The sequence below is a fragment of the Eulemur rufifrons genome, chromosome 6 (assembly GCF_041146395.1).
Source record: "Eulemur rufifrons isolate Redbay chromosome 6, OSU_ERuf_1, whole genome shotgun sequence".
Lineage (NCBI taxonomy): Eukaryota > Metazoa > Chordata > Mammalia > Primates > Lemuridae > Eulemur > Eulemur rufifrons.
The window spans coordinates 18,326,178-18,349,617 of record NC_090988.1 but is presented as its reverse complement, the minus strand read 5'-3'; the positions used below and the strand labels follow the sequence as shown (position 1 = coordinate 18,349,617).

Below are 23,440 nucleotides of genomic sequence, written 5' to 3'. Positions count from 1 at the left end.
TGAATTTTATTCTAAATATAAATGAGAGCCACTGGGACAAGAGGGAGTGGTTAAACAGGATTCTGGCAGAGATTTACTATTTACTAAGTCCTGCTACATTCCAGATACTTTATTCCCTTATTGCTTGCTCACAGTCTGGTATGGAAGATATACAATAAAAGAATAATTACAATATAAAGTTTGGTTCAAGTACCATGATACGAGAAAGTTCAGAGACCTACAGAAGTAGAAATTATCTAGATTCTTTTTTCTACCCCAAGTAATTTCTTATTCTAGATTATAGAATAGTGGAGTGGAGGTGGAGGAAGAAGTATTATGAGCAGTGGGAATTGCTCCAGAAAACATGACTTGTTTGGGGAACTAGAAGAAAATTAAGATGACTGGTTGTAGAATGGGAGTTGGGGCTGATAAGATAGGCAGAAGCCAAGTTATAAAGGTATTTCTATGCCATTGGTTTTCAACAGCAGTCAGGAGATCAATTTAGTAAGTTGTAATCAACATTTTTAAATGGAATAGAATACACTGGAGCACACTACACATAGTAAAGGTAAGTTTTGCTTTTTTAAGAGTCTTTTGTTCAGTTGTACATGTGTGTTCTGAGTTATAGTATAAAATGTATTTTTTATTATGGTCATGGTCAAAAATGTTTGAAAATTAGTGTTTTAGCCACATTAAAGAGTAAACTTTACCTTACAGGAAATGGAAACCATTGAAAAGTTTTAGGCTGGAAAATGATGTGATCGGATTTGTGTAAGAGAGTGTGTGTGGGGGGGGGTATGTTTTGTTTGTTTTTATATTTGTGTTTTGGAAAGATTACTCATGCAGCAAAGTGGAGAATGGATTGGAGAGGTAAAAGACTGGAGCCAGGAATGCATATAGTTTGGCTATTGTTTAATCTAGGCAAGAGGAGATGATAGTATGACCTGTAGAAGTGGCTATAGGATTTGGTAACCGATCAGCTGTGGCAACAGTGAGAGAAAAGGAGGAATCAAGTCTTGTTCCTGCCTTGGTCAGACAGTGATATTATCAGAGAAGACAGAATAGAGCAAATCTAGGGAGGGGGGAGTTAAGTTCATTTTTGAAAATGTTTCCATTTGACGTGACTTCGAGACATGAAAGTGAAGACAATGGGTAGCAAATGATTGGATATATAGCCCTGGATCCCAGAGGAGAGATCCAAGCCAAAAAGTTAATCAAGAGCTGATCTTCACAGTATCAAGTAAGCCATGGCAGTAAATAAGATGGCTCAAGAAAGATGGTGTAAAGAAAAAAAGATGGACAGAGAAAGAGAACTTTAGCAGAGAAGAATGAGAAGATGCTCCAGAGGACAGGCAGAAAACTGGAGAATGTGGTGTCTCAGAAGCAATGAGAAATGTTTCAAAAAGTAATGAGTGACTCAACAATGAGAAAACGAACAATCCAAATAAGAAAAATGGGCAAAAGACCTGAAGACACTTCACCAAAGATATACAGATGGCAAGCAAATTAGCATATGAATCTATGCTCATCATCATACATCATTAGAGAATTGCAAATTAAAACCATGAGATACCACTACACACCTATTAGAGTGGCCAAAATCCAAAACACTGACAATACCACGTGCTGGTGAGGATGTGGCAACAGTAACTTTCACTTATGGATGGTGGGAATGCAAAATGGTACAGCCACTTTGGAAGACAGTTTGGCAGTTTCTCACAAAACTAAACATTCCCTTCCCATGCAGTCCAGCAATCATGTTACTTGATCCATACCCAAATGAGTTGAAAATTTATGTCCATACAAAAATCTGTACGAGGATGTTACAGTAGCTTTATTCATAACTGTCAAAACTTGGAAGCAACCAAGATGTCCATCAGTAGGTGAAAGGATAAATAAACTGTATTTCATCCAAACAATGACATATTATTCAGTGCTAAAAAGAAATGGGCTATCAAGCCATGAAAAGACATGGAGGAACCTTATTGCATATTACTAAGTGAAAAAAGCCAATGTGAAAAGGCTACATACTGTATGTATGTTTCCAACCATATGACATTCTGGTTATAGAGACAATAAAAGGATCAGTGGTTACCAGGGGTTGGGGGAAAGAGGGATAAACAGGCAGGGCATAGAGGGCTTTTGGGCTAGTGAAACTATCCTGTAGGATACTATAATGATGGATACATGTCATTATACATTTGTCAAAACCCATAGAATGTACAACACTGAGAGAGAATCCTAGTGTAAACTATGGACTTCGGGTAGTAATAGTGTGTCAATGGAGCTCACTGATTGTAACAAATGGACCACTCTGGTGGGGGATGTTGATAGTAGAGGAACCTGTGTGTTAGGGGGTAGAGTGAAGGGGTGTGGGGAGAGGCATCAGGCACATGGAAACTCTATACCTCCCACTCCATTTTGCTGTGAACCTAAAACTGCTCTAAAATATAAATTCAATTAATAGAGAAAAAGAAGAAGTGGTGAAGTGCTAACTAGTGCTGGGCAGTCATTAAGATAAAGTCTGAGGATATGCAGGTGATGAATGATGAGATCATTGGTGACCCTGGCCAGAGCACTACTAGACCACTTTTGCTTCCTTTTATAGCAAAATAGGGAAGAGTTATGTCCACTTCCTTTCTCCATTTTCCTTCTATTCCTTTTCTGTTGTAGCCATATGATTTAGGCTTTTTTTTCTGCCCCTCCACCAAAAGTACACTTCAAAATCATTAATGATCTCCACATTTCTAAACCCAACATTCAGTTCTCGGTCCTCGCACTTCACTTAGCAGCACCAGTCCCCAGAGCTCCTCACTCCCCTCCTTGGAATATTTTCTTCACTTGTCTTCTAGGACAGCAGACTCTGGCTTACCTCACCATTCTTATGATCCCTCGTCAACTTCCTGATCTCTAAATATTGGTATGTTCCACAGCTTAATCCTTCGACCTCTTCTCTGTAATCAATGCCTAAATAGTGATCTCATCTCATAGCTTTAAATATTACCTGTACACTGATGCTTCCCAACTGTACACCCTTAGCCCAGAACTCTCTCCTAAATTCAACTACCTATACCACATCTCAACTTAGATGTCAGATGGGCATCTCAAACTTGACGAGTCTAAAACATCTCTCCGAAAGGTAAATATTCTTTCCCAGTCATCCCCATCTCAGTTAGAAGTAAATCCATCCTTGAGGTTGCTCATGCCAGGACTCTGGAATTAAACCTTTAATTATTCTCTTTCTTTCACCTCAAATCCAACACTAAATGTTGTTGGAGTCAGACTGCCTGGGTTCAATTTCTAGTTTAGCCACTTAGTATTAATAGCTGTGTTATCTTGGAGAAAGTGCTTAATTAACCTCTTCTGGACTCAGTTTTATCACCAGTAAAATGGCGGTGATAATTTTATGTATCTCATAGGGTTGTTATGATAATTAAATGAGTTCATGTTTGTAAAATGCTTTGAACAGTGCCTTCCACATAGTATGTAGCATCTCTTAAATCTGACCACTTCTTGCCATCTCTACCTCTACACCCCAGTCTGGGAACTAGCTACCAATATCTCGCATCCAGACTATTGCAAAAGTTTCCTACTAACTGGTCTCCCTCTTTCAGCCCTTGCACCTTTCAACCTACTGACAACATAGCGGCCAAAGTGATCTTTTTTAAACAAAAGTCACTGCAAAATTCTTTCAACTTTTTGTATATTTGAAACCTTTCATAATAAAAATTGGAAAAAACAAAAGTCAGATCACGCCATTCCTGTCACAACCCTCCAATCCTTCACATTTCACATGGAGTAAAAATTGAAGTCTTTACGTTGACTGACTGGGCCCTAAAATCAAGCTCCCTCTCACCTCTCTGACCTCATCCCTTTTCTCCCATCACTCCTTCTTTTCAAGCACACGGGCCTCCTTCCTGTTCCGTAAACACTCAAGCATGTTCCCTCCCGGGGGCCTTTGCACTTCTGTTCCCTCTGCCCAGAATGCTCTTCCACAGACTGCATGGCTCACACCCTCACCTTCTCTCAAGCTTTGCTGAAAGGTCAGTTTCTCAGTAGATGTTACTACCATCTTAAACTCCTCCATTTTATTTTTCTCACAGCGTTTAGCACTATCTGCTATACAATCAAGTCATCAATTTGAAAGAGACTTAAAGTTAAATCTATTCCAAGTTTTACCACTTTATTCTAAAATGCGATGCCTATGTGCTTAATCTTTGCTGCTAACCCAGTGGATCTATTTTCTCCCTTAAAATGAAAATTCACGATTAAGCAAAACTAAATATACAACTTTCTGCATTGTCTCTAAAATGTTCTCTTCTTGTATGCAAATAAATGGTGATAAAATACTGTAGATTCTGAGTATTAGGTATCTATTTTCAGTGTTAAAATTTTTTCAAGATCTACTTACCCTACTGCCCACTCATTTAAAAATTTTGCATTATTTGAGTCTGGAGGATAAATGTCATACAGTTAAGAAATGAAGTAGCAAGACTAAGATGCAAAGCCTGCTTTATCCTTGGCATTTAAAACCACAACAGAATGGGGCCTCAGTAAATGGAAATATTATCCTGAAAAATGGTGTGGGGAGGAGGGGCAGAATGGAAGCAAAACAGAAACATTTACTGCATTGCTGCTATGTGATGGGCCTATTAACTCTTTACATACATTATTTAATTTAATTCTTATAGCAATAGCCCTCACAAAACTCTCAGCCTGTTTGTAGACAAGGGATACTAAAGCTCAGACATAGGAATATGCAGGGCCCAAATTCAAACGCACATAGAGCTATCTGAGGCTAAAGCCTGTATACTCTGTTCCTACAGAACCTTGCCTTCTGAAGGCGCCAGGTCAGCAAACTGGAGCTAAGAAAGGTTAAGTAGGCTATTTATACTCCATCAATACATTCCTGGGATAACTTAACATATCTAACTTTCCACGAACCCAGTCATAGCTGTGTCCTGGCAACTCCCTTACCTGTAGACATAAAAAATGGGATGCGGAACTTTCCACTCAGCACCCGGGCCCGCAGATTCTGCAGGGTGCTCCCATCAAATGGCAGGGCGCCGCACACGAGCACATAGAGGACAACTCCAAGGCTCTGCATGCCAAACAGAGAGTACGCACAATTAGAGGAAACACAAGAGCCCATCATAGTGTGTTCACACACACACGTCTTCATACAGATGATGGTGAGTCATGCACAAGATTATAGAACACATTTTTTCTTCTTTTTTTTTAATGAGAAACAATATGGAGCATTGTCAAGGCCAATCATCTTTAGAATAGCTAACACTCTTCTTTGCTTCCAGACATTAATTTGGGGTAACATCCCAAATTTTTCTCAGTACTCATTCTCTAGGGATGAGGCAAGTGACAACAACAGGAATCTTTGTTCTTGGCAAGGGCACCCATCCTTGGAGTTCTTTTGCAGATGCAAAGGGTAGTTTGAAACTTGTGGCTCAGCCCATAAGATAAGTGCTGGAAGAAAGACTTTACACAAAGAATTGGGACTTGAAAGAACAAGTGATCATGACCTCAATTCACATGCGTATTACGTGTCCTCCAGGAGAAGGACAGCTGTAAGTAATGCCATGGGGTATAAGAGGAGGTAGTTACTTACCCAGATGTCCACCTTGGGGCCATCATATTCCTTTCCTTCAAAGAGTTCAGGTGCAGCGTAAGGAGGGCTGCCACACCAGGTCTTCAGCAGCTGCCCAGGAGTGAAGAGGTTACTGAAGCCAAAATCTAGAAAGGTAAATGGACACAACTCATATTATCATAACCCAGCAAACACTAGTCTCTAGTCACTAGGGTAAAGGTTCCAAATCATTTAGTCGGAATATTAAATGTGAAAAGAGAATATTTAGAAACTACACTGCCAGCCACTTAAACTGGAAAAAAAAAAAAAAATAGCAAAACAGAGATATAGATGAGTTAGAATGCAAAAGGATATCTGGTTAATTAAAAGTAAACATGGTTTCTGTCAGCAAAAACATCACTACTCCTTTCATAAACCTAGGCAGAGTGAGGCAAGTGGTATTTATTCCTTTAAAAACAAAAATGAAATTGGATGATTGATGTGAAGACCACATTAGAATCAGTATATTCAGGTAAGTCTACTCAACTGGACCCAAAAGTTTCATATTATTTTTACTTCTTATGGCAAACACATTTATGACCACTTAAAATTAGACAAACTAACACTATCATCATTAAGGTAGCTTATTCAAAATGAGGAATAATAAGCAACTTATTTACACACTGAACCAAGAACGTTTACATTCTAACTTCAACTCTGTGCTTGAACTTTCCCCCCCTCTTTTCTGCCCCTCCTACTGTTGTAAGAGGGAGCAGATGGGAGGTAGGAGGGGTGAGTCGTGGGGAAGAAAACTAAGAAAATGAGCAAGGATGGCGGGCTGAAGGATAGAGAGCCACTGGCATATAAATGTTATTTATGCACAGCCGGTAAGACAGACTAGAAATCCCTCATGCCCCAGGCATACCACACTCCCTGCAACTCAGCATCTGAAAATGCTAAGTACACTCCTACTCTCGGACACTCTTTCCTCTTTTTCCTAGTTTTACTCTCTTGTTGACAACTCTGCCTCCTTTTGCTATTTGCTTTCCTTTTTTCTACCTACTACAGAAGGTTTTCTAGTAGGCATCTGCCGATTTTGACTGCCTCTCCTTGCTCCACATTTTCTTAGAGATAACTCTTGTGGTCCCACCATTTCCACTATGATTTCTTTGGGGATAATTCCCCAAATTTATATCTCTGGCCCTGATACCACTCTTTTTAAAAAAATGGCATCTCTCACTATGTTGCCCAGGTAGGAGAGCAGTGCCTGTTCACAGGCATGATCACAGCACACTACAGCCTTGAATTCCTGAGCTTAACCTATCCTCCCACCTCAGCCTCCTGAGTAGCTAGGACTATAGGTGCATGCCACCATGTATGTCCAGTACCACTCGAGTTCCTGGCATGAGCTTCCAACACTTGCTTAGGAAGAAACACCTAAAACCTACCACTTTCCAAAGTCAAATCTGCTCTTCTAGTAATGTTCTTATCTTCATTAATGGCATCACCATCTCTGTTACTAGAAACACTGGAGCCATCTTTAATTCCTTTCTCCTTTTCATTCCCCATTTCAAGCTGGTAATAAAACTCTTACAGCTTCTAGTCCCTAAGTGTGTCTTGAATCTATCTCCTCCTTCTATTTCCATCCCTACCATCTCAATTCATACTCCTATCATCTCTGGCCTAGATTGATGCTGTCTTTTCCTACCTACATCTATTTCATTTCCCTCTAAGCCATCCACTCATATAGCACAGTGAATATTACAGAAATCAGATCCCGTTACCTCCCTGCTCAAAAACGTTTGCTGGCTCCCTTCTACTTACAGAATAATCTTAATCTCTTTGCATTGTCATTTAAGGTCTTTCACAACCCAGTCCCACTCCACCTTTCCAATTTATCCCTGGACGTGCTAGCATTACTATTCATATCCTGTATTTACATATCTTTCTTATGCTATTTTCTCTTTGTGCCATGCCTTTTTTTTCTTTTGCATCTTTAAAATAACCACTCATTTTCAAGGCCCAGTCAAATATTACTTCCTGTATAAAGGCTTAACTGATTTCCACCAGAAAACACAATGTCAATGGCTTCCTCCTCTGTGCTTCCATGTAGCCCTTTGTTTATACCTCTACATCCCATTACTACTCTGCCTTATACTATACTCAGCCGTTTTGTGTTTATATCCTTCACTAGTTAGAAATTGGGGGTGGGGAGACACGGTTTTATTTATCCTAGTCTCCACACGGTGTTTTTAATACACATCAGGGACTCAAGAAAGGATCACAAAATTAAATTGCAATAAAATCACTGAGCCAATCTTCTCATCATTTTCTGGCTACGGGAGCCTTCTCAAACTGACAATGGCAGCTGGCCAGCTACTAGAGCCTCTGTGTCCTAGCCGTCCCCCCCAAAGTTCTAAAATTAACTTAATGATCACAAGGGGCTTTGAGGTCATGACCACAATTAGCATCATTATAGCTACTTTTCTGAGAAAACAAATATTCTCATTCATTAATGGAAATAAATAATACCTCTTCTGTGACGTCGTCCTGGATCCCCTATAAGAAATGTCCCCTACCTTCTCTGTACTCCATTTGTATTTTCCCTTTATTATTTGCATACATATGTGTATGTGTGTGTACATATATATCATATATATGTAAAACCTATTCTTCTAGCTCCTGAAAAACCTTATCTCTCTTATACAGATCTACCCTCTCTCTCTAGTTCCTTAAGACACCTTATTCTTCTCTGACTCTTTCACAGTATGTAACATAGTGTTGAAAACAGAGGGCACTTAATAAATGCTGACTATTGAATGAAACTGCATTTAAAGCTCTACCAACTCACCTACAACTTTTAAAACACAATAACTTTAATTCACAACTTAAAGTCTGCATGCACTGACCACTGTTAAGATTTTTCTTAAAAGAATGGGGATAGGTTGCTAAAAATCTCAATAAGTGAGATTCAGCAAAGTAGATGTCTATGAGAATTATGTACAAAGAAGACCCTTAATTTTTTTTTATCAGTGTGCAAGACCTTCACCAGGTCCTTTTCCATAATTAGCCTTCCTCTTCTCCACAGCATAGAGGACAAATGCAAATGATTCTGTTATAGCTGATAGATTCTGACATTGATGTGATTAAATAGCAAAGTCTACAAGAGAGAATCAAGGAGGGTTTTTTTGTATGTGTTTTGAATGGAGAATGCAACAGGCTAAGCAATGAATTTAACCAGTTGATTTTAAATTTCCTCCTAAGCAGTTTAAAATAGATAAATTTCTCATTTTCAATCACAAATGTTCTATCTACAAATAGTAACCTATCCATCCTTTTATTCTACCAGGGAGGGGCAGGCACAAACTTAATAGCATGAGCTTATTTATTAGATCTATCAAACAGGAAGTCTTTACAAAGAAAACAATAGCAAAAGGAATCAGCTTCAACGATGGCTACAGGATTAGACTACTATTAGGTTTTTGTATTAGAAATGAGTGTGTAAGAAGGAATGATATGGGCCAGGCACGGTGGCTCACGCCTGTAATCCTAGCACTCTGGGAGGCTGAAGCGGGTGGATCGCTCAAGGTCAGGAGTTCGAGACCAACCTGAGCAAGAGCGACACCCCGTCTCTACTAAAAATAGAAAGAAATGATCTGGCCAACTAAAAATATATAGAGAAAAAATTAGCCAGGCCTGGTGGCGCATGCCTGTAGTCCCAGCTACTTGGGAGGCTGAGGCAGGAGGATTGCTTAAGCCCAGGAGTTTGAGGTTGCTGTGAGCGAGGCTGACGCCACGGCACTCTAGCCCGGGCAACAGAGTGAGACTCTGTCTCAAAAAAAGGGAATGAATGATATGATTAGGGCCTGACAACTAGAGACAGCCACATCTGGGGAAGCACCTGCTTCCACAGCATGTTACAGCCAAACAGCTGGATTCAAAAGTTAGACCCAAGATTTCAATAAACTTCAACAATAACAAAACACCCTACTGGCTTGCTCTTATTTCCTCTAACACACCAAGCACAATCCTCTCATCTTGGGAACCTGTCAAGGGGTCTCCTATAATCATTTCAAGTATTATTCTTATTCCCAACTCTAAGATGTTGCACATTCAAGCAAAATTTCCTATTCCCAGCCTCCAATGACACATTTTTTTCCCCATTATAGTAGGCAGGTTCCTCCAGTTAATGAGCCTAGAGTATCCCAATTCTTTCTTTAATGTATCAAACCTAACAGGGTCTGACCTACCCTCCCTTTCCAATATTATTAAAAATCGACAGTCTCATCGAAAACATATTACTGTCTTATCTTCCCTACCAGTGGCTCTTTACAAGTATCTCACATTAATCTTAACTATTACTATGCATCTTATATGGTAAAATTCTAACTAGCTCAAGTCCATTCAGATATAACATAACTTTATTTTATGAAAATTTAAATTATCCATGTGGGAAAAACCTCAAGTTATTAACATATACTAAATCTAGAACTCATTTTGAAAAGTTCAGTTCCTTCCAATCAACACTTCAGGGACTGAATAACTGAGATGGGGAGAATACCTCCTCTTTATTCTCTGAAATGCTTGCCTTTGGGGACATTTTGCTACATATTTTAAAAGAACTGCAAGGAAAAAATAAAAGCAGTTAAAACTCAAACTAGTCTATTTTGGGTTTTGTTGGCAGTTTAGGCAAGTACAGGGAAATGCTGGGCTGTTAGGGTAGGAAGTGGAGGTGGGATGGGGTAGGTGGAGAACAGACAGACAAGGAACAGAATTACTAAGATTTTTGCTGTTTTTAGTTACCTACACATATAGATGACTGAAAAAAACTGAAAGATCATGCAACTTGGAAGGGAAAATTCTCATAACAAAAATTAAAGCTGTGAGTTAAAAAAAAAAAACAAAAAAAAACCTGAGGAAGAAGTTTTACTGGCTCGAGTCTGAAATGTCAAAGAAGTAGGTAAAGACAAGCATTAGAGCTTAAGTTTGACCTGTGACTTGAACTAGAATACTGTTTCCGTTCAATGAGCTTCTTCATCTTATTTTGGTTCTGGAGCTGGTCTTAGTCATAACGTCTTTCACTATTTACTAAAGCTTCTCATTCTTAATGTCTCTTTTACAAGTCTCTAAATAAGTTCCTCCATTTCCTTCGATCATTTATTGAACATGTATTTATGGAACCCTTCCAATGAGTACAGCAATGTGTTAGTTCCTATGAATGAACCAAAGGCATAAAAGATAAGATGCTAGGGAAAGACTCAAAAAGGAAGTAGAACTTGGCCAAATGGCCAGGATCTGGAGAAGCAGAGGTGGAGGTGGAGAGGGTTTTCTGAATGTAGTTGGGAAAGAGCATAAGCAAGGAAGAACACTTAGAATTAACTTGTTAAGTTCAAGGGACAATTAAGAGACTGCCCTGGGTATGATGAAGGGTTTGCAGGGGCAGGTGGCAAGAAATAAAGAGTGCACAGTAGCATCAGGGCAGATAAAATACAGCTTTAAATGTCAGAATGAGGACCTCAGACTTTATTCTCTGGGCCATTGCTTTTTTTTTTCTTTTCTTTTCTTCTTTTTCCCCCAATTAAAATTTTTATTGGATTTCAGGTATAAAGAATTTGATTATGAATTAATTGTAACCTTTGGTTCGTGACACACTCTCACTACTGTTCCACTCATAGACTGCTTTTATTTACCTTGTTTTTTCCCCCCTACAGCCATACTGAGATGAAGAATAAGAAATATTGCTGGGTCACATGGTAACTCTATGTTTAACTCTTTTAGGAACTGCCCAAACTGTTATCCAAAGTGTCTGTACCATTTTATTAATACATCCCTACCAGCAATGTACAAGGGTTCAGATTTCTCCACATCTTTGCCAACAGGTATTGTCTTTTATATTATTGTTATTACAGCCATCCTAGTGGGTGTAAAGCAGTATATTACTGTGGTTTTGATTTTGATACATTTCCCTGATGGCTAATGATGCCGAGCTTCTTTTCATATGCTTATCAGCCATCTGTATATCTGCTTCGGAGAAATGTCTATTCAAATCTTTTGTCCATTTTTCAGTTGGGTTTTCTTTCTATTATTGAGTTGCGAGCATTCCTTACGTATTCTGGATATAAGTCATTTATTAGATACACGAGTAGCAAATATTCTCTCCCATTCTGTGAACTGTCTTTTCAGTTTCTTGATGGTGTCCTTTGATGTACAAGTGTTTTTAATTTTCATGAAGTCTGATTTATCTACATTTTCTTTTGTCATTTATGCTTTTGGTGTCAATGTAAAGAAACAAACAAAACATAACTTTTTCTAAAGACATTTGAGAACCACTCTTACAGGCAATAGGAGTTGTTGGAACTTTTGGAGCAGGCAGGTGATACGGTAAAATTAACCTAAAGCAAGATTGGCTTAGGTGTGAGGTGAATGTTGAAGGCCTGTGATAATGTCGGAGTAGTTAAAATAAGAGAAACTATTTGAAAAATATTTTGAAAAGAGCAGACACTACTTAATAACATATAGAAATACATGAGATGAAAAAGAAGGAAAAGTAGAGAATATGGCCCTGAAGTATCTGGGTAAATGACAGGCTTAAGAAAGGTAAAAGTTGGTTTCAGAATAAAAAAAAATTACTTTTTCATGTCCTGAGTTAGAGAAGGTGATATGAAATTCAAGTGGTGATGTTCTGAGGAATTGAGTTGTGGTAATAAATGGATAAAATATTTTCGAAAGGATAAGTATAGAAAAGGGATGGACAACAATTAAGGCTTAGTAAATACCTATAGGAACTTCCTAGTTCATAGGTACAAGAACAGAAAGAGGATATAGCAAAAAGGAGAGAGAAAAGGGTGGTTAAAGTAAGAAAGTCAGAAAAATATCATTATAAATAGGAAACTAAGAGAAGAGAAAAGCATTTCGCAGAAGGGAAAGGTAGCTTACAGCACCCATATAACGTCCTCCACTCATTATGCAACTTTTATCTGGGGGGAAACAATGATGGCATAATTACTCTGGATTAGAAATGGTTATCATTTCCCCCACAGAATTTATGTTTGTTTGTTTTAAAGACAGGCTAACTCATAGGAATAGACTACACACATAATCCAGATTCATTCTAAAGCATCTAGAATGTCATGCTATGAATAAAATAAGGCATTTCTTACCAAGTTTGATTATAGCCAATAAATAAGCCTAAATTATTAGCAAATTCATTCAGAGTACTTAGAAATGAGCACCTTGGCCATGGAGTTGAATGGAAAGAACTCTGGAGAGAGCCAGGTATCCCGGGAAGACCTAGACTGGGTTGTCCTTGACTCATCTCTCTCAATGCAGCAACTTTCCCACTTGTGTTGCACTTTGAATTATAAGGAATAAAGTAAATAGACATTTTTAAAGGACTCTCTGTCTTGTGCTGTGCAGTAGTACCTCGTATTTATTACCTCACTGAGATGAGCATGATTTTTGTTTTATGCCTGAGAAAGGGAGGTTCAGGAGTTAAGTAACATGCCCAAGTATAAAAGTAAAAAAAAAATTAGTAAGTTAGATCCAGCCTATGATGCCAGTTCTCAGTGCCCTCAAAGTCCATGCCCATACTGTGCTTTCAGCACTAGGTGTATGTTTGTATTTAAGTAAATGTATATCCATAATTATTTTATTATAACTTACAAATTCCATAGTTATTACAGTCTACTGTTTTACATTTTATTATCGACTGTCAACCCTTTGCTCTGTTGATGTAATTCCCAAAGATATATAGTCCTTAAGAAACATTCTGCGTTTTCAAGTTTCTTTAAAAACTACACAAAGAAAAGAATGGTAGACACTGTGTACCAGTGGGAAAAGGATAAATTTTTCAAAAAACTTCCCAGGAACGACTGGTTAACCATATGGAAAAAAATTAAATAGGACACCTACCTCACTCTATATCCCAAAATCAATCCCAGGTGGATTACAGTCCTAACGTAAAAGGTAAAACCATAAAGGTCTTATAAAAAAGAAATAATGGAGAATATCTTTATGGTCTCGGGGGATGGAAGGATTTCTTAAACAAGAAACAAAAAGCACTAATCATAAAGAGAAAAGTGGTAAATATGGTTACATTAAAATCATATTAAAGTGTCTATTCATTGAAAGATATTTAAAGAGAACTAAATGAGAAACCACAAAGTAATGAAAAATATTTGTAACATAAAAAACAAAGAACTTGTATCCAGACTATCAAAAAGAAACAAAAAACTATAAATCAGTAAGACAGACAGAAAACCCAGTAGAAAAATGGGCAAAAGACTTATTTAAGAAAGACAATTGACAAAAAAAGGCCAACAGACACAAAAAGAGGCTCAACTTTATTATTAAAGAGAAAAATTAAAACCACAAGATAACCATTACATACTTGCCAGATGAGACAAAAATTAAGAAGAATAATAACACCAAGCACTGGAGAGGACATGGAGCAAGGGGAACGCTCACACATGCTGGTAACCAGCGTGGTATTATCAAGCTAAAACTGAAAACCGACATAACTATATGAGCCAGCAATTTCATTCCTGGGTTTATAGTCTTAAATGTTTAAGAATACACATCAATGTTTAAGAGTATACCAGGATAAACTTTAGGAATGCTCATTGCAGCTATTTAATAAGAGCCCCAAACTGAAAGCAACCTAAAAATCTATCAATAGGTGCAATGAAAAAATAACTTGTGGCATATTCATATCATGGGATACTATATATTAATAGAAATAAAATGAATAAATCACAGCTATACAAACAACATGGATAAATCTCACAGACAGGTGCGTGAAATAAGACACAAAATAATGTTTTCAATATGATTCTATTCATACACAGTGCAAAAACAAGCAAAACTGCATTGTTTAAGGACAGAACCATTGTGCATTATATTCAATATAAATAGTATTCCCTTGGAGAAAAACTCCTCAGTAATGCATTACATCAGTGGTAAAACTATTTTAAAAAAAAAAACAAAACTATAAAGTAAAGCACAGAGGTGATCAACACAAAAGTCAAGATACTTTTTACCTCTTGGGAGAGGGATGAGGTGCTGAGGGGTACAGACTGGGCTGATGAAATGTTCTGGTTTTTGACCCTAAGTGGTATAATAATTACACAGGTGTTTGCCTTAGTGATTCATTATCGTGTATGCATATGCTTAAGGAATATTTTCTGTGTGTATACATAATATTTTAAATAATGAAGGAAAAAAGAATAGCTCTCTTTTTCTCCCCTACTTCTATTTCTTGCCATTCGGAGCCATTTCACTGAAACCTAAACTCACAATCACCGTGGCTCTTGGGGGCAGGGATTTTCTCACCACTGATTTCCTAGGGCCTAAACAGTGCCTGGGGGAAGAGAAGGCACTTAATAAATACCTTACAAATGAGTCACTGATCAACTAAGAATAGAGAGGGAGGGAGAAAAGGAGGAAAAGAGAGATACGGTTGGAAACAGAAAGAGTATATGAGAACTCACAGTGTAGGAATTGGGAACTACTTGCTAAAACAGAGATCCCACTGAAGTTTTTGTTGAAAACAGCAATAATCCTATATGAAGAACTATATGCAAACTCGGAGAAGTTTATATGCAATGATAAAATTTATAGTTATAGTAATATAATTTTAAAGGAGGAATAAATATTTTAATAATAGGTATAACCATTTTAGTTTCAAAATGGGAATTAGGTATAAATAATAAGCAGTTCACATGGTTAAAAGTATTAGTATTACCCTTAGACTCATAAAATAACTTTCTCAATAACCCATATTAGTAAGAGACAAAAGTATACATTACATACAGCTAATTTAAAAATTCATTTTTGGTCTATAATGTCACTGGCTTCTTTACTTCAAACAAGAGCTGTTAACAAAGAACACTAAAAAAATTTAGATTTTCCTTCTTTACCTCCAATATGTCCAACTTAAGGTAAACATGCTTGATAAACTATCGGATCAAAAAAACATGGATGGGCTGGGTGCAGTGGTCATGGATGCTGTAATCCTAGCACTCTGGGAGGCTGAGGAGGGTGGATCATTTGAGCTCAGGAGTTCAAGACCAGCCTGAACAAGAGTGAGACCCCATCTCTACTAAAAAAAAGAAAGAAATTAGCTGGACAACTAAAAATATATAGAAAAAATTAGCTGGGCGTGGTGGCCCATGACTGCAGTCCCAGCTTGAGGCAGGAGGATCGCTTGAGCCCAGGAGTTTAAGGTTGCTGTGAGCTAGGCTGAGGCCACGGCACTCTAGCCCAGGCAACAGAGTGAGACCCTGTCTCAAAAAAAAAAAAAAGAAAGAAAGAAAGAAAGAAAGAAAGATGGATGGATGGTTAGAAAAGGAGAAAAAAACAAAAAACCTGGAAATATTTTTTAAGAAAACTGGATAACTGAAAGCTGACATGGTTTGGTAAGTCTTTCAGATAATCTTAACACCCCCCTAACTTTTTTTTAGAACATTTTTTTTCTGACTATAATCTTTAATCATTCACATCCCACAGGTAACAAGTCAGTGAACGAGCAGAGCCTAATCATTTCTTAAAACCACAGGCACTTTGCATTTTGTAGCTATCTTCTTTTAGCATTCCAGAGCTAATATCAGCCCAAGGAATACTGCAGTGCTGTACTGCCCCAGCTCGAGTCAGCCTAGGAAGGAGAAACGGAGAATGCCTGGGATCATTCTAATTGGTTAGGTTCGAGGGGACACCAATAAACTACACTATCATTAGCTGAAGTTCCGTTCACATGGCTCAAGGTGAAGAGCACTAGCAGGCCAAATGCTGGTGAAATATAAAGGAAAAATACAGAAGAGTGACAACTGCAATATAAGTAAAAAATTAGAACAAAAAAATAACACAGAAACTTAAGGCAAAGAAAAGATTCAGTGTGAGTTGAAAAGGTTAAATAAACTTTGTGGTTCTGAAGTGCACTAATAAATGCCAAGGTGGGGGTTGCTCACACCAAAACTCTGTCAAGAATTACTATGATCCTAAAACAATATGGGGTAAGTAAATTATGGTATATCTACTTGACATAAAATCATTAAAAATGATGATTATGTGGAACAGCATGAGAAAACCATTTGATAAAAGGGATAAAAGCAGCACATAAAATTGTATACACACTGATTATAATTATGGAAAACGTGTATAGGAAAAAAGACAAAAGGAAATGCATTCAAAATAATAACAATAGTTTTAGAGGTGGGATTACAGTTTGAATATTTAAAAATCTTTTGTTGTTTAAATTTCCTACGGTATGCTTATAATTCCATAATTAAATTTTTTTATTTTAAATATAAAGACTTGTAAAACATCATCTTGAACAATAAGAACTAAAACACCGAGCAGTTAGTTTCAGATAATTCTCAGGTACTAATGCCAATAAAAACAGTTTATATCCCTTTACTGTATACTTAATGACAATACAGAGATTTATGACCTACAAATTCAACAGTAAAATGATAAATATTCTAAAGAGTTACACAAAGAATAGGGAGAAACAACAGAAGAAACCAGTTAAGATGGATACCCACACCCACATAACAGAAGCTATAATGGGTGGAGTGGAGTTGTTCTCTTCATGTGGCCTATGGTCATTTATTTCTCCACTCATAACTGGATCTTAATATAATTTAAGTCTCTTTTCCAACCCCCAACACCCTGGTTGGTTAGTATTTGTCTGCAGGCTGAAATGGCAATTTGAATCTCTTTCTCTTAATACTGAGCAGCAGACTTTAATTTGAACCGTGTGTCTGTCTTCAAGGATGGTTTAAATGCCAGAGCTTACTATCAATTTTGAGACTTGAAATTCTTTGTTCTAGGCAAGATCAGGAGCCTGGAGCTATATACGGTAGTGATACTGATATCCCTAAAAATAAGTATATCATCAACTGGATACGTGTATGTGGTAAGGGGAGAGAGGGAAGAATGAGTGGTACTAATTTAAAAATCAGGACAACTGCAACAGGAAATTTTCTTATTTGGTTCACCACTTCAGAGCAATACCCTTGACTTGTTTTTTGGCTGACCAAAGAACAATTCGAAGCAGATGGAAACAGATTAGGCACAGCCTTCAGCCAGTTCTAATGTTCTTAGTATCTGTGTTAAGGCAATACAGTACAGAAAAGATTGACAGCCAACCTTTCTCCTTCCAAGGGTAACTCGTGCTTCAATTCCTTGTAAACAGCTTGGAAGTGGGAAGCAGAGGGAAAAAGTGAAGTGGGAAAATATTTATTTATCCTAAATCAACAACCTCACCAGAAAACACTGTGACAAGATCCTTCATGTTTTCAAATATGAAAGCTTCTGTGGGCTTACAACCCCAATTACTACAATTACAATTAGAGACAAAGACAAAGAACAAAAATAATTTTGACCCTTGATTAATTTCTCAATGGACATAAAGGGGAATAGGAGGACAAGCTGCTAGGTGTTCTTGCTAGAAATGACTCAAAGAAACAAAGATCAACATTGAGATAAGAGTACAATATAAATGGGATTTAAACTGTTATACAGACTTTTAAAATCTATATTTTAACAGGAACATGACACAAATAAGGAACTAAATCTGCTTTTCGTATACAATATTACCAGTCCAGAAATCATGTGACCCAAAAGCTTTATTTGGAATTGAACAAAACAAGAGTCAACTGTGTGGATCTCAGAATTACGGTAGTGATGAAGGATGAGTTTCAAAGTTCCCAGGAGTCACAATATTAGTTTGCTCTTAAAAATGGATCTTGCGAAGTCCTCAGTATTTACCAATCACTCCAACCTCTGGCTGAACTTCCTCACTAGGAGCTAACAGAGAAGTAATGCCAAAAACTACTGACTCAGCCTGATCATATATAAACAAGAGAAAATTTCTTCATGGAAAAAAAAAAAAGTAATCTGCTTATTGGGGTGGGGGGAGGGATTTGGACAAGCATTAGTTTGGCATGTTAAGTGAATAAGTTAGGTATTTTCCCCCTAAACACCTTAGCAGGTGGGATCACTGAACTCAGCTATTTTTAAATGAGGTAATAAACCATTCTTCTCCTCTCTATTATAGATAGGACAACCCAATCCTTCTCACAGAAACCCAAAAAACAAAAATCCCTCCCTAACAGAGGATCTTTTCATCAAACTCAGTATTGAACAGATGTATAAAGAAAAGGGTGAGACACTTTCTATAATGCATGCGAGCAATATTCATTGGAATTCTTAAAAACATTAATGAGTACTACTATAGTAATGATTTTAAATTGTGCCAATTAAAACAATGTAAGTCCAATCATTCAATCAAGTAAATGTCTAATACTGACAGGTGAGTATACTATACAAAATTGTGCTGTACCTTTTATAGAACATGACGAAGCAAAGTTCCCTTAAATTCTTAACAAATTAATGATACCAAATAGAAATAAAGTATATAGTTATAATAACAATGTTTTCCAAATTAAAAATTAAGACATTTGGTCTATAAGCAGAAGCCTACTTTTGGAGAAAAGATACGACTGTCATTTAAGAAGCTCTAAAGTGTTACCTAGACATTAACAGCAGGTAACAAATACTGTCTTAAGTCAAAGCTAATAGAATAAACATAATTCAAATGAGAGCAGATATCTGAAAAGTAACTCATCTGAAAGGTAATGTGTAAATATGATAACAGGAGTAAAGTACTCCCCTCCCCAATTTTTTGATGGACCACAAATGTGTTCTAAGTACAAGGTAAACAAGACAGACACGGTCCCTGCCCTCATGGAGCAGATTAGTCCAGTAGGGGGAGATATACAGGAAACAAGCACACATCTAACTACATAATTATAATCATCTCATGAGTTTTAAGGAAAAGTTCTGGGGACAATTGGTATATAATAGAGAAAAGCGGTTTTTCTGAAGATTCTATCAAGAGTTTAGAGAATCTCTCAATCTGATCAAGAAAACCAAGGTTATACTTGGATTAGAATGTAAAGAAAACTGTACGCTATTTAATTATACAGTTATCCAGTATTTTCCAACTTTTATGACTCAAAAACTCCCTTCAAAGGAATGTATTATCTTAAAAACCTCCCAACAAAGAAATTTTTAGAATATTTTTCTTGTTTTTGCATGCTTTATTATAAAGATGTAACTTTAAGTAAAAGATATTTTATTTTACATTAGCATATTATTTAAAGATTGATATGAAAGTTCATGATGAATTTTAAGACAAACACATATTTTTCCATTTTACAAGTGACTCACACTATTTAATTACTTAAATTATGTAAGGAAAAGTGTTCATTTAAAATTGATATATCAGCTGGGAGCGATGGTTCATGCCTGTAATCCTAGCAGTTTGGGAGGCTGAGGTGGGAAGATCATTTGAGGTCAGGAGTTCAAGACCAGCCAGAGCAAGAGTGAGACCCTGTCTCTACAAAACATAGAAAAATTAGCCAGGCACAGTGGTGCATGCCTATAGTACCAGCTACTTGGGAGGCTGAAGCAGGAGGATCACTTGAGCCCAGGAGTTTGAGGTTGCAGTGAGCTATGATGATGCCACTGTACTCTAGCCCAGGCAAGACAGCAAGACCCTGTCTCAAAAAAAAAAAATTCAAATATAAAAAATAAGTAAAATTGATATATTGTTTAGTTTGGGATACACATATATATTGAGATTATAATACCCAAAATAGATGAAAACTTTTCACGACCTGGTATTTGAAATGCTTACATATTTGAACCTAAAAATCAAGCTTGTTTATCTGAATTATTTTCATGTTTTGTTTTTAAATGATGAAATGGATTAGCAAGTTTTAGGCCATTATTTATAAGCATTGCTTTGCAAATAATACACTATGAATGTTGACAGTCTTTGTTTCTAATAAATCAAACTGGATATAATATATGGGGATACAGATAAATACAGATATGGATATATGTGTGTGTAAAATACGTATATCATACATGCAGTGTGTATACATTATGTATGTATGTAGTATACAATTTTTTTAATTTTGTTTTTTGAGGCCCAATGTACTATATAAGAACAATGATCAAATGGAGACAATTCATGAATTTGGTGAAGTTTGTCCTGCGGCATCATTTTTCTTCTCATCAATTTGAATTTCAACATTATTGTTTCTTATGCTTTATACAGTCCAATGGTCCATAACAGATATAAATTTAATAAAATATAATGAAAAAACTGCATCCCGGTCAAAACTATCATGGTAGCCAACTACTTCAACTGAGTAATAAACAGAATGACTGAATCATAAACATGTTTATTAGCTCCCTGCTAGCAGGTAGACTCACTTGATTTATAGTCAGAGGCTCTCAAACTATTCCATTTAAGGAGGGTGGGAAGACATAAATAATTATTTCGTATAATAACTTCTAAACAGTAGAAAGGCAAGAGAAGTCATTATCACTTTTTATGATGTGAATCTCCAGGAACATTGAGAACCTCTGAGGATTCAGAAATCACTGACTAGGAAAAGATCCTGTATACTACTTGAGGTGTTAAATTAAGAGTGGTCTGTGTATGGCCTCAGCAAAGAAAAGCCAAAGATTACATGAATCAATATGTTTTTGGAAGACTAGATGAAATGCCCATGCCTTCCACTAGCAAACTGAGTTTTCCTCAATTTGAGACTAAGAAAACAGACATCAACATTATACTCACCCTCTCACCATTTCCAGAGAACTAACTGATAAAGGTATATACAGTTCAGAACTCATACAAGTGAGAAACAGATTTTGGACTAATGGGGACTTTTACTAATATTCTGTCACTTAGCAAAGGCTTGCCTAGGAAATCATTCTCACTCTTTTTGATATCCCTTTAAATTTAAGTTTCTATCACACTTTATACAACACAATACAGACTTCTTCAGCATCAGTGTGAAGGAGCACTCTAGGTGATTTTTTAGCCTCTAAACAACATCAACTGATTAAATCAGGCTAATGAACACCTCATATACTTATCAACTCACATTTTATTAAATGCCATGCCCAACATGGTCCTAGAGACAAAGAGCAACGTGAAATTTTGAGATGCTTTGGCAGGTCTAAAGCACTTGCCAGCCTAAACCGTCTCACACTCAGCTCAGCTCCCTTCTCCCCTGGATGGAACAAGCAAGCTCTCAGGCTAGACTTCTTTTCCCAGTTTCTTTTCTTTTGCCCAAGGCCTCAAAGCAAAGATTCCATTTCTTTTCTGCCTTGTTTTCCTCTCCTTTTCTATTCTCAACCTCCAATTTCCTCTTTCTATAATTATTCCCAGAATAAGTAACTTGCAATTAGTAGATACTGGCATGAAAATCCTCGAGGTTGAGGAAAAGTATTAGAGAAGTCATGATGTACAAACTAGAAGATTGTGTAAGAGGAATCGATGGTTGACAATACAATTCTTTATTCTCAGTTTCTCAAACTGTCATATGTTTACCTAACCTCAGGTGAAATACATCAGCGTGCCCAGAGTTATGTGAAGCTATAGGCTAAATAGAATGGCTCTTCCTAGAACATCAACTTTTTTCTATGTTAAACTAAGTTAGTAATTTTAATATTAAAACAAATACAGATACGACATTGAAGTAGAACACAAAATGTACATGATTTTTAAAGTTAAAGCATGTGATTAAAAATGTGTTTAAAGTGGGCTATTTCAGATTATGTAATCAATATCCCACACACCCTACCCTGCATGAGTTCATTCTCCTCTGCTATTAGGGAAACCACAGTGGGAAAATCTGAGAAGCAATGTTTCTGCACTGGTAGCATAGCTATCGTGAAGTGAGCCCCTACAAACATAGAATTGTTCTTGATAGTAGCAAAATGCAATCACTTTTCAAGACCAGTAAGACCTCACATATAACCTAAAACTCTAATTGACAAAAATCTGCTCATTTGATTGATAGATTTTTCAGAGACAGGGTCTTGCTCTGTTGCCCAGGCTAGTGTGCAGTGGCATGATCACAGCTCACTGCCTCCTCGAACTCCTGAGTTCAAGCAATCCTCCTGCCTCAGTGTCCTGAGGAGTTGGGACTACAGGCACACACCACCACACCCAGCTAATCTTTTAAAAAAAATTTTGTAGAGGCAGGGTCTGCCTAGTCTCCCAGGCTGGTCTTAAACTCGTGGCCTCAAGAGATCCTGCCACCTCAGCCTCCCAAAGTGCCAGGATTACAGGTGTGAGCCATAGTGCCTGGCCTTGAATTTTAACTTTAGAATTTTTTCATACAAAATAAATCAACTATGTATCTGAAATGCCTTTTGAATAAAGGTACATTAACTGTTCATTTGTAAAGTTCTAGTCTTGGGAATAAGATGCAGAAGAGATAGTTTTTCAAATTTTATTTTCCAAGGGTCAACATTTTTAAGGTTATTTAGTAGCTTCTAGTTGAGGGTTACATGCCATTTCAGGATGAGTACACAAATTGAGATGTTAAAATTCCTAGGCTCTATTATGACCTAAATTCAGGACAGTCACAATGGCCTGTCTGGGTCTCAATTTAGTGACATGTCAACCTGGGAGGTGCACTAAATGATAAATAATGAATGTTAGGATCATGAAATAAAGTTTGGATTAATATAAATACTGCATAACTATTTCCTACAACTAGTCAGAGACATTCTCAATCACTACACCATAGAAGTGTTCTCAAAAACCCAAGGTTTCCAACCCGTTTTTTCTATGTGACAGTATCTCAGAATATTCACACTGACGATGAAAGGTCAACTGACTTATGAAATGTTTTAATTTCTCAATTTCAAAAAAAAACAAAAAACAGTCCAACCCTCACTACACTAAGGTCAAAAATTTCCACAGTACCTTAAATCCATGCACTCTGAAAATTCTTTCCAAAATATTGGCTTTTCTGTAGCTGTACTTCAGATCTTTGCCGTCTACTG

General features: G+C 37.0%; 1 protein-coding gene across 6 annotated transcripts in view; it reads right to left on the bottom strand.

Annotated features, from left to right (window-relative positions):
• SIK3 (SIK family kinase 3) overlaps positions 1 to 23,440 on the bottom strand; it is a 228,569-nt gene that overhangs the window by 44,150 nt on the left and 160,979 nt on the right. For all 6 annotated transcript variants that reach the window (XM_069470852.1, XM_069470854.1, XM_069470853.1 and 3 more), the window contains 2 exons: positions 5,603 to 5,727; positions 4,957 to 5,080 (listed from right to left, as the gene is read on the bottom strand). In XM_069470852.1, coding sequence (XP_069326953.1) covers positions 4,957 to 5,080; positions 5,603 to 5,727 — 249 coding nt within the window. The remainder of the gene's footprint in view (positions 1 to 4,956; positions 5,081 to 5,602; positions 5,728 to 23,440) is intronic.